The sequence below is a fragment of the Staurois parvus genome, unplaced genomic scaffold, assembly GCF_062004578.1.
Source record: "Staurois parvus isolate SC_StPar_1 unplaced genomic scaffold, SC_StPar_1.0 ptg000010l, whole genome shotgun sequence".
Lineage (NCBI taxonomy): Eukaryota > Metazoa > Chordata > Amphibia > Anura > Ranidae > Staurois > Staurois parvus.
Genome location: NW_028317806.1, coordinates 1,772,588 through 1,785,509, shown reverse-complemented (window position 1 = coordinate 1,785,509; position 12,922 = coordinate 1,772,588). Strand labels below are relative to the sequence as shown.

Genomic DNA, 12,922 nt, shown 5'->3' with positions numbered 1-12,922 from the left:
CATTTCCCACTCAGTGTCAGTACCTGCCAAAGTATCACAGTCCCATGATAAGATGCTGATCTCTGTTGTTACTAGTAAGTAAATAACTAACTAACTAAATAAAGAAATAAATTAAAATTCCAATATATAGAGTATACCATCATTTGTAGACGCTATAACTTTCATGCAAACCAATTAACATACACTTATTGGGATTTTTATTTTTTACCAAGGACATGTAACAGAATATATTTTGGCCTAAATGAAGAAATTAATTTTTAGTTTGTTTTATTGGATATGTATTATAGCAAAAACTAAAAAATATTGTTTTTTCTTTTTTCATTTATATAATAAAAAAGCAAAAAAAAGCAATTGTCAGTTAAAGTAGCACGGTACCGCATAGCAAAAAATGACCTGGTCATGAAGGTGGGTAAATCTTCTGGAAGGCAAGTGGTTATACAACAAACAACCACATATAAACCAAATAATATGAAGCACACATGAACACTTCAATATACTGTATATCTCTTATCATAATGTGCTCACATCTTCTTCATTTGTGCTCTCAGCTGGGTTCAATGACCTTACCATTTTTATAGGGCCAAGTAGGCTCATGCCCCCTTCTAAATGGACATACAGTAAGTACACTGCAGAAAAGCTATGGTGGTCCTCAGTGGTATGGCACCTCCTTATGCACCTATGAAATAGGGGGTCCTCCTGATTATTGCAGAAACTTCTTTATAATGACTACTCCAGCTCTTTCTCTTTTCTCCTCCTAAACTAAGCCACATATAAAGGAAACAAACTAAATAGTGTTTTATCTTTAAGTTTCACTTTATTCACACGTTCCCATATAAAAATAGCACTCTCATTGTTTAGGTGCTCACAAGCACCAAGATACAATCGCTTGCATACATTATGTGCATATCACATCAGTCACAGTGCTCGGATACCAGTATTTCCTGTATTTCCTGAATGTGATGATGTCATTCATTAAGCTCCACCCCTACACAATTTGTTAACAGGTCATATGACTTCCTCAGAGGTACTTTGTATTTTGATGACCTTAGGTACTAGATTTCGAATGCCAGTCAAGCTGGGGAAGCAAACTCTCATGATCACCAGGTGGCAGGGTACAGGTTGCCAAAAGTGTTCATCCAAAGCGATGTGTTGGGATCAGAAAAGCGCCACACTCCCAACCAACCAGCCTATTGTAAACTTGAAACTGGCTTCAGCCCACAAGGCCATACTGCATGACACACTAAGCTCCGCCCGAAGCTTAATTGTAGCTCTATGATTAAGCTCAGGTGGGCGGAACGAAACACACCAGAGGGCGTGGCCTTGGTGAAGACTTAGAGGCTGAGGCCATTTTCAATTTTACACTAGGCTGGCTGGGTGGGAGTGCATCTCTCTGCAGAGGTTTGACATGCCCCTGGCTAGTGGTCTCCAATCATTAAAGCTCTTGCTCCCTGCTAATTGGAGAGGTGTAGCTTTGATTTAGCAACAGCTTTTAAAATCTGTAATGACGCTTTCATAAATAAACCACTACATTCAAAATGAAAGGAACTTGAACAGGAAGGAAAGGATGCCTATAAAATAATAGCTTTGTTTAAAAGTCATCATACGAATGGAAAAAAAGACTAATATCTAATGATTTTTGTAAATGTAACTCTGTAAATCTTACAAGGTCAAAGCCTTCTCTCATGGCGATGGATCTGACAAAATGAAAACCTTCTTTAGTATTGCTCAGATTAGATGCTTCAATTTCATTACCAGGGTCAAACGTTCTCTTACACATATCTTAAATGACATAAAGTAGCTCAGAACATGACAGGCAATCATGTGTAAGCATGCAGTGGTAATACAATGCTGGAAATGGGTGACCATTTCTGATAATAAACGACAAACCTAATTTACTTAAGTTGCTGGAAAACCTTTGACCTTGATAAAAATACCTGATTTTTTTCTATGGAGAAGCCTTCCTGGTCTACAAGAATGATGTCAATATGGTAATAGATTGTATGTAATATTGTTAGCCACAGTGATATAAATTGATAGCCTACATACTGTACATTTAACTAAAAAAGGATACTAATTTCAAGTATACAATAGTAAGTTTCTGAAAGGCTTCAAACTCCTAGTATAACAAATTATTTAAAATGTAGCAATTAACAGCTCGTTCACACCATGTCCATTGGGCTGCGTTGACCTTCATAGATCAACGCAGGCTCACACCAAGGGCACGCAGAAAAATGTTTTCTATGTGCCCTGGTTACACCATCACACTGCTTTAAGGTGTACATCTGACTGCACCGCAGCACTTCACAACATACTGTAGTGTATTAAGTTGACTAAAATGTATTTTTTGACACTTTATTAAAGTTTTAAAAAAGGAATACAAAATAAACAGTGCAATGTACTGTAAAAGCACATCGCACTGCACCTCACAGCTCCTGCACAATGCACACCTGTGCATATGCATTATAGCATGTTGGCTGGTGTAAAAGGAGTATTTCAGTTTTTTTATGATTATTTTTATTCAATTTTGCATGAAAACATATATAAAACTTAACATTGCACTTTGCAGGGCACCAAACACTATACAGGCCTAGCAGCGCAGTGCCCTGAACAAGTACAAGAATAATATAGCAACAACTTCCATTGGAATTTAATAGCAGAGACCAAATAACAGAACTAAAAGAACCTACCCCCCTTCCCCATTACACCCTCCCTTCACCTTCAATCCAATGATTATCATTCAGAGAGATCCCTCCAACAGTATAACCTCCTCCAGTCAGTAATGAATAATAACACAAGAGTGAAATAAGCAGGTAAAATCTCATATACATGTCCTCACGAACATTACTATAAGAGGGATAGTTATATGGTGAACTGGTATGTTGGAATTTGTAAGAGATCTCAATATAATACACCATGTGGCCTAACCCATTGTATCAGAAGAAGAAAGCCACGCTTGCAAGACTTTATTAAATGTCTTCATACAACCCCTCAATAGGTAAGTGGCCTTGTAGTATGAGATCATCGTATTTACTAGACCTTTCCAGAAGATAACAGTGGGAGCATTGAGTTTCTTCCAGTGCAATATAATAGCCTTGTGAGCATAAAATAATAAACTGTTGAGAAGGGTTCTATGGGCATTGGTCGGAACAACCGCATCTACCAGGCCCAAGAGGCATACAGAGATAGTCAGAGGAACCGAGGCTGGGAGGACCTCTGCGATACACAATGTAACGTCTTTCCAGAAAACAGTAACGGGCTGGCAGTGCCAGAATATGTGGTGAAGTCAGCAGGGGAAAGGGAACAACTACAACACTCCACTGAGGAAGTGGAGTATATTCCCACCAGCCTTGCCAGGGTATAATAGATTCTGTGCAGGAATCTAAAGTTAGTCAATCTATCTTTAGCCAATACCAAATGTTTGAATGGGTGGTCCCACATATCGCAGTCCTCCCCCTGGATACCCAAGACTTCCACACTTCATTTTTCCCTACAGAGTTGCAGCTGTATTGGGATGTTTGGAACAATTCCTTATACACCACTGATAAGGTATTTAAAAGCGAGTCATCTGTCAGCAGACTTTCAACGACTGAAGGCTGAGTCTCTATGGTCAAATTGCTAAATTGAGATTGGTGCACGTGGAGCAGTTGAATATCTTGGAAATAATGATTTGGAAGATTATATCTTATTTATTATTATTATCTGATGAAATGTGAGCAGGTTGCCATCTCTCACTACGTCACCTACCCTTTTGATGCCTGTAGTCGCCCACAGCCCCAGATCTGGTATAGTGTGGAAGTGAGACAAACGCGGATTCATCAGGTGATTTAACGCGGTATAAAAAAGACTTTTTTTAACCTATGTTTTCCAGCAGTTTCCATCGTTCAGAAGTGTTTTCCAAACGTCCCGAGTACATAGAGTCTAAGAGAAGAATTGTGCTGAAGAGCGTAGACAAGGCAAAGAATATCCTCTGCTTACTTAATGCTCTCATTTTGAAGTATCCCAAAGCTCACCCTATCCAAATTCTATGAACATTAAATCTTATAAAGACATTCCATGCCTGGTCCTTCAGTTGTGAGACTGTTTGTGCTGCTTTGTGCCTGGCTGCCTTTACACCCACACAGGAAGAAATCCTGAGACAAATCTGCTGTGCCATTCAGGGGTCTGTGCTACACTATTTTATCCTAAACTAAAAAAATTAATATATGTGTCCATATAGTATTGGTTTATAGTGTGTAATGGTATGCTGTAAGAAATAAAGAGGTATTGAATACATTTTTCAGCATTTATAGCCGCATCACTGGTGTATAGTAATTGGCAAGGCTGTATTTTAATGCCTAGTACTTATGGGTAGGCCAGCATTCAGCATCTGACCCTTACTGACCCTACTGAAACTATTGGCACCCCCTGAAACTAAAAGAAAACAAATTCTACTGAAATTGCAGCAAGATAAATGTTAATGCGGTAATAACATTGCTCAGCGACAGGCGATACTACAGATAGCACATAAATTAGCTGCTGTGCCTTGAACCTTAATGCTTTAAATCTGCAGATTGACATCATATAAGGCACTGATGCCTTTGATTCGGAGGGAGATTTGGTCATGTATCTACTGTACTGCTTGCTGTTCTCTTTGCTGGAGAGGAAGCTGTACCTGAGAATATGCAGTGCAAGGATCTCTACTTCTGCTTTATTTCATTTTGTGGATCTGTGCTTCCTCTACCTCTCCTGCTCTGGCTGTAATCCTCATCTCCTCCTCTCCAGTGCTGCCCCCAGCTATAAGTCTTTTCTGCCACTAGATGTCCTCTGTCATTCAACTCAGAAAACTGTGTGTACAGGGTGTTATGAGCCCGCCCCTGAGGAGGCATCATCCTAGTGCTCTGCACTCACATATTATGAGGCAGATCGCAGTGCTCATCACATCAGCGCCACTCTCTGCATTATTAAGGACAGCTGTATTTGTTTGATAGAAAAAGGGAAAACCCATTTAAAATAACAGCAAGCTACACCAGCATTTTCATGGATGAAGTGAATCCCAATTTTTCTCCATCAATCCACAACTCTAGTCCGTGACTCACCGCAGTATTTGGCTCATCTTCTGGAGAGTTACTTGAGTGAGTCATTCTTTTTTGCTTTTCAAAGTTATGGTTCATTTCAGATTGCACATTAACCAAGCGGACATCCTGGTAAACATTCAAGTTTGATTTTCATAGCTTCCTTGCTGATGTGACATTGTTTCCAAATGGGAAAAAATAAAGTTGCAGGTAATATTCTGTCCTGTGCTGTATTTGTATCTGCTGCGACTCATCTTGGAATTTTTCCAGCCAAGGAAGGGTTAAGGCTGGCTCAGAACTTACTGCTGACCTCCGGTCCCCCTCTGAAAAATAATATGACTCTCTCAAGACTCAACAAGCTTTTAATACACCACAGATACACACAACTGTAATAAAACATACACATGTTCCGATGAAATGAAATAATTCTCTGAGCAGTGAGCTAGAAGTCCACGATGAACTTGTAATTTATAGAGAACATATAGATACCACACAAGTTTTGGATAGTAACCCCCAATGGCTGCATAAATTACAAATGTGAAGTTGTTTCTTTATTTCGATGTATGTAGCTCTACATAGTGCTATGTCATAATGGCAGTGTCATTTATTTTTCATATAAAGCATGCGGTATGTAAACCCAATCACTAAAATCTCATGGCCGTTTAAAATAGAACTCCGGACAAAATTTAAATAAAATATTAGCCCATTAAAAAATAAAATAAAATACGTTTTTCCTGCTATAGCTGTCACTCACAGTGCTTCTTTTCAACCACTAGATGTCCTCAGTCGTCTTGGTTGAATGACAACCTGCATCATGCAAACTACTTCCTCTGAGCCTAGACTGTCATTGACCTGCCTTTATGCTAGGTTCACATTTTGTACGTGTTGGTAATGTGTGCAGACTTACGCACTTTCCCTACACTCACAGATATGTACTGCTCTTCTCCTAATGGCAGCCCCATCCGTCTACTACCATGTGTCAAAACGCATGGTGCCTCAGCAGTTCACAAGCAGTCCAGCACAATCTTGCAAAAGGGTCAGAGACTTTGTATGTGAGCTTCTCACACATAGGGCAGCCCATTGAAATGAATGAGCTGCCGTACATGCCACATGCAGGAATGCATGCACCTGAATGTTTTGTGAACGGAACTTGAGTCATACCTACAGGTGCGACCAAGTGCATGGCTACCCTATGCACAAGAAATGCAGAAAAGAAGTTCCTGACTCCTTTACAAAAATGCTTCATGTGTTTGCAGATGTGTGGGGGTGCCATTAACAATTAGTGTTTGCAGATGTGTGGGGGTGCCATCAACAATTAGTGTTTGCAGATGTGTGGGGGTGCCATCAACAATTAGTGTTTGCAGATGTGTGGAGGTGCCATCAACAATTAGTATTTGCAGATGTGTGGGGGTGCTATTAAGAATTAATGGCACCGCTGCACATCTGCTAAAGTTCAACACTTTTCTCTGTATGTCAAGGAAGCATGTGATTTTACGTGCATTCCTGACATGCAAAGATCTGAGTCTAGCCTAAGCTTGTTAAAGAGAAACAGCATAGTAATTTGTTCATTGCTCTGTTACTCTGTATAATCCCCCTATCAGCATGCTTTCTGATAGTATCTGAGCTGACTGTGCTGCTTCTCCTTTCCATAGGACTTTCTTAATGGGAGCACCGGTTCTGATGATAATTGTCTAAGAGGGCATTAACCTTCACTTAGACCTCATGCACACTCACTTGAACACCTTTCTCCAGGCAGTAGGAAAGCAAGGTCAAAAACGCACCTAAAGTTGTGTTTTTGTAAACACGTTTAAGTGTGTCAAGCATTTTGTTCTGCACCGCATCAGTGTGAACCCGGGCTTAGACTACTAAAGAAAATACAGTAATTGCGCTGGCTTTTGTCAGTTCAAAGGTTAGGTTTGTTTCCTTTACAACCAAACACATAACTGCAACTATGTAGGTTTGCTTATTAGGGGAAAATGTCAGGTGCATAAAGTGACCAAAAAGACCATATACACACAATAGACTTAGAGCCGGTTCACATATATGCGTATATTTCTCAGCATATGAGAAATATCATTGCTTTCTATGGTGCCTGTTCACATATGTCCTCTGTACTGGCAGTGCGGATTCACTGCGGATTGAAAAAGAGTCCTGTCTGATTTTTAAGCAGTGCAGTCCAGTTCAGATACAGAAAACAGAATCATTGACTTCTATCGGAACTACTTTTGAATGATTTCAGGCTGGTTTTCTCTCTTAATCCTGATGTAAACCTGACCTGAACCACAGAACAACTGTTGTGTCAGTAAGCTGTGAAAGCAGAGCTTCAATTCACACCACACATGTGTGAATCCACACTTAGTGCTTGAGAATCTGAATGAGCAGTGTGTCTGGTTAAATCAGAGACATAGGGATCTTTGATAATTTAGTGTGGGGGGATAATTTAGTGGATGGTTGGGAAGTTGGAGTGATCACTATTACATACAGTAGGTGCAGTTATGTGTTGAATTGTTACGTCAATCATCTTAAGGGAAGGTGTTATAACAAAGCAATCCCCTGGGAAAGTGTGCACCTTCCTTGTATACTGTACTATCTTCTATAACATATCTATTTGGAGTATTAAATGTGGTGACACAAATTTTATAAGGGGGCTATAGAGAAAACAAATGTGGGAGCATTCATTTGTAAAGGGGCTGCAAAATGATCTGTAACAGTCTCATGCAACACTTCAGCAGTATCTGACCGCCTCCTGTAGCATGTTGACAGTATTTGACCACCTCCTGTAGTATGTTTGTTATCTGTAATAGTCTCCTGTAGCATGTCCACAATCTCTAACCACCTCCTATAGCAGGTTTGCTGTCTCTGATAGTCTCCATAGCATGTTTGCAGTCTTTCATAGTCTCCTGTAGCATGTCCACAGTCTTTGACCACCTCTTGTAACATGTTGACAGTCTCTGACCACTTCCTGTAGCATATTCACTATTTGTTTCAGTCTCCCATAGCATGTTTAATGTCTCTGATAGGCTCCTGTAGTATGTCCACAGTCTTTGACCACCTCCTGTAGCATGGTCACTGTAAGTTTTAGTCTCTTGTAGCATGTTGGCAGTCTCTGACCCCCTTCTGTATCTTGTCTGCTGTCTCTGATAGCCTCCCGTAGCATGTCTACAGTCTCTGGCTACCTCCTGTAGAATGTTTGTTGACTCTGATGTTTTTCTGTAGTTAGTCCACAATCTCTGAGCTACTTTTGTAGCATGTTCACAGCCTCTGACCATCTCCTGTAGCATGTCTACCGCATTTAACCATCTCCTATAGCATGCCTGTAATCTTTGACCATCTCCTGTAGCATATATATCCGGTCTCCTACTATTTCCTTTAGTACATTCACAATCTCTGAGAGTCTTCTGTAGCGGTTTATAGGTCTAGGGTTGTGCCTGAAGTTCCTATATCTAATAAACTGACCACTACTGCATAATCTACCATCTAAGGTGTTCTGTCCTAACATATCCAATGTTTTCCTGTAAAATCTAAAAAAAGTTGGAACTTTAGTGATGCTCTTGATTGGCTAACTGAAAAATATCAGGATGCATATGAAAAGAAAGGTTTTTGGAAAACCTGTCTCTGAATCTTTTTAAAGTTGTAAATAAACAAAATTAGGCACCAAATCTAAGGCGAAAGAGTCTAAGAAGATTTTAATTGTTCACAATAGACCATATGAATACATCCAATTCATTTTGAGGGCAACCACATTCCCCATCTCCAGGGCTTAGAATAATGGAGGATGGAGTGTTGTTGCACCTGATACATGTTAGTTAATATGGTCAGATTGTGAAAGATTAAAATCTTCCTGTATTCTTTTACCATATGGTTTGGTGGCAATTTGGGTATATTTACATTTAATTTAATTTTGAGCTACTTTCTGGTACCTATTGAGCTGACAGCTTGTTTGTTGGGGAGTTGCTTTACTAAAGCCAGTGTGCTTTTTTTTTTAAAAAAACTTCTTTTTGTTTGCTCATTTGAACATGCATTCAAATGTCAGCCCCTCTGAAATATTTCTTCCCAGGGGCGGACTGACCATTTGGAAACTCTGGCACTGCCCGAGGGCCCGGGGTCAGTAGGGGGCCCCATGAGATGCCCCTGGTACCTTTTTCATAGGCTTGTTTGAGTTTGGGCAAGGACACAGGGGTCCCATGATCCCCTATTGCCCGGGGGCCCCATGAGTCATCAGTCCGCCCCTGTTTCTTCCTAAACATTTTAATCAGTCAACTGCTTTTAGGGCCCACTTGTGATCTATGTGTTGTGGTGATCAACAGTAAAATGTGAATTTTACAGTGCATTACTGCAAAGTACTCCAAAGTACACACTTTTTCAGTTACATTCCCCCATATTTCCATTCTGCTGGTGAAATAAAGTTTCTGGATCACATATGATATCTTGGCTGTGGAGCCCACGTGTGCAGCATCTGCAAAATTGTAAACAAAAATATTTTCCTAATGATAAAATGAAAATGGAATTCGTCATAAAATCACATTCCATGGAAACATTTTTGTTTAATATCTTCACACATTAAAAATGTAATTCATAATGTCCATATGCATGATCTGCTGCTAATTTTACCATCGTTAGCTGTACTCCAATGAATTTTTATTGGCATTGAAGGTATGAATCATTTCTGGTTGTAGTTTTCATTGTCTGATTTGAATGCTAGGAAAGAGGACTCTGGGATATTAAAAAGAATGCTGAATATATTTTTTTAGCAATATGTAAAAGGGTCCACCCAGACGTTATATTTTAGTTATAGTTTGAGTACAAGGAACAATTTCATTAAGGACGTGTCCACTCAGAAGTGATCTATAATTTAAAGGCTGAGCACAGTGAACAATTTCTTGAAAGATATGTCCACTCAGAAGTGATATTTTAGCTATAGGCAGAGAATTCTGGGCTGGAAAGTGAGATCTCCCTGTCATTATCAATTTGTGCCTGGCTACCTGGATGTTCTGAATGTTACTGCCCACCTACTGACAAGGCATAAAAGCAATCAAGGTACATGCATAAGAGTTGCTAGACATGCAATTGTATGTATCCAGTATTGCTGTGAAAGGCCATCTCACTGATCAAGCTGAGTCACTTTGGTAAGGTTTACCCAATGTATTCAAGAATCCCAGGTAAAGGGGGCTTTTCTGAGCAAAGTGCAACTATATAACCAGTAGTAAGAATGCCACACACATAGGTCAAAGTGTCTGAGTTGGTAATTTACTACATATTTAGACTTTAAAAAATAACCAATGCGTTTTGGGGTTTTTGAACACACAACCTTCATTAGAACTTGAGTTTTCTATCACCTTAAATATGACTTGACTCAATGGCATTATCAATCCTAATTGTGATATCTGTGGTAAGAACCACAGGCAGCTTTTTCAACATGGAGGTCATTAGTGATAATGCAATCCAGTCCAGCCATATATAAACTGATGTAAGACTCAAGGCTTGAGGAAAGGGGGCATGTTAGAATTGGATACAAATGGAGAAACAGAAAAAGGGCGCACTGACCTAGTGCATTATCATTTAAAATAATTTATTAAAGAAACAAAAATAGGTATCATACTCACAATGGACATAATAACACTGGCATGTCAAACTGAACAAGCCTGGCTCTGAGGAAGAGGTTGTGTCCTTGAAACACGTTAGCCAGTTGGTCATCCAGGGTTCCATCGTATGGACTCAGATGTTGTTTGGATCATACATCTTGTTCAGTTTGACATGCCTGTGTTATTATGTCCATTGTGAGTATGATACCTATTTTTGTTTCTTTAATAAATTATTTTAAACGATAATGCACTAGGTCGGTGCGCCCTTTTTCTGTTTCTCCATTTGTATCCAGTGTATTCGGACCACCTCGGTCTGTTGAGGGCAGCAAGCAGTGCATATTCCAGAAAATTCCAGAACATTCCTATTGGGTCTACTGAGTCCTTTCCTAGCGCAGGAGTAAAGTGTTTGTTGTGTTGGGCATGTTAGAACCCCTGATGTGCCCAATCACTAAAATCTCAAATAGGGCTTAACATGTTAATGTAAAGTAAAAAAAAACAAAAAAAAATGTATTTTTTAACTGCAGTTTTCGTTAAGATAATACTTGAAAATCGTTATGAAGGTCCTTATGCAGGTACTTTCTGTGACAACGCTCTGTCCCTGGCTCTCTATTGTTCTCCTGCGTTGTCACCCTGTCACACACTTTCTCAGTGTAGACTTCAATTTGCTCGTGCTAATACACATTACACAGGCATGTTCTGCTGTTGTCACCCATCAGGAAAATAGAATTTACATGTTCTTTTCTTGTAAGTATTATTTTTGGTCAGATCTTTCTAATATAATGTTTTGTTTCTGTATATTTTAGAAAAAAGACAAATTGACATGGAAGGACCGCATTCCCGCCTATTTGGTTAATTTTGGAGCTATTTTATTTATGGTAGGTGAATTATTATGACATTTTAATATTCCAACTTAACACAGTTTATTTTGTGATGTGCCATGTGTTTGTGTTTTTTCTTTTTTTTTTTTTTTTTTTTTAATTTTCATACTGTGCTGATACATAAAAGTGTAACTTCCCTGTTAAAATAAACAAATGTGATGTGAGCAATGACATGGATTTTCAAGGCATAATGAAAGACTATCTAAAGTCAATGCTTTTTTTTCTATAGTTCTGGATAGAGTGGAAAGGTGATAAACCCCTGTCAGGTTTTTATAGCTGTCTCTGTTCTTCCTGGATAGTTTTCCCCTCTCTATGTGACCACATGGGCAGAAAGTGATGGGGAATCCCCTCTCAGACAGTTGTCACCAGAGCAGGATATAGGAGGAAATATTCCAATGGAGAAACCTGTTCATAAGAGTCTTAGAGAGGAAATCGGAAGGGGAAGAAAAATTTCCCCTTGCTTTGAAGAGTTTTTTTTTTGCTTTAAGTTTTCACCCCAGCTAAAGCAACATCTCTCCTTAAAGTGATGTAAAATCTTTGCTTTGTTTTTTTAATAACAAACACATCATACTTACTTGCTCTGTGCAGTGGTTTTGCACAGAGCATCCCTGACCATCTTTTTCTTGAGTCCCCCCCCAAACTCCTGGCATAGAATGCATGAAGGTACAGAAACCTTCATCCTTTACAACAACAAGCTGTCACCCAGAGTTTCCAGTCATTGTTTATAGTTGGGAGCTTGGGAGAGGCTCATCAAGTGATCGCTCTGATAGCCAGTCATGGTGACTGCATGATCAGGAAGCCAGTCCCAACTCAGTTACATGTCAGTTAAAAGGTAGGTGGCAAGCTACCTACTAGCTAAAGTTTTATTCAACAGTTTTCAATTCTGCAGTTCGAAAAAATTGTAGCATTTCAAATACATGTCAATATACTTGGGAAGAATATTTTTAAAATATATTTCAAATATATTTTTCTTCCATGTGGGTTAGTATGATGGAGAAGAGATTAATTCCTAATAGACTGGTACTATACACAACAACTAGAAAATAAAACATTTTTTATCTCAAGCTGACTGTATTTCTTGCATTTGCAGATTGCGCTAACATTTTCAGCAGTGTTTGGAGTCATCATATACCGTATCACAATTTCAGCAGCCTTGGCATTAAGCACAAATGAAAGCACAAGAGCAAACGTTCGTGTGACTGTGACAGCAACTGCCGTTATCATTAACTTAGTTGTAATTCTTATATTAGATGAAATTTATGGGTCAGTCGCAAAATGGCTTACAGAAATAGGTAAGTGGATTACTCAGCTGTCATTAAGGAGTATCTGCAGTGTATAGCAAATGTAATTCTCTGAAGGAAAAAGCTAAAGAATGTAAACTCTGTGCTTGACTTCTTCTAATATAGTTTCT

General features: G+C 39.1%; 1 protein-coding gene across 1 annotated transcript in view; it reads left to right on the top strand.

The window, feature by feature from the left end:
* Positions 1-12,922, top strand: part of ANO2 (anoctamin 2) — a 276,926-nt gene that overhangs the window by 153,079 nt on the left and 110,925 nt on the right. Inside the window, exons 14-15 of the mRNA XM_089669916.1 lie at positions 11,437-11,508; positions 12,602-12,803. Coding sequence (XP_089526042.1) covers positions 11,437-11,508; positions 12,602-12,803 — 274 coding nt within the window. The remainder of the gene's footprint in view (positions 1-11,436; positions 11,509-12,601; positions 12,804-12,922) is intronic.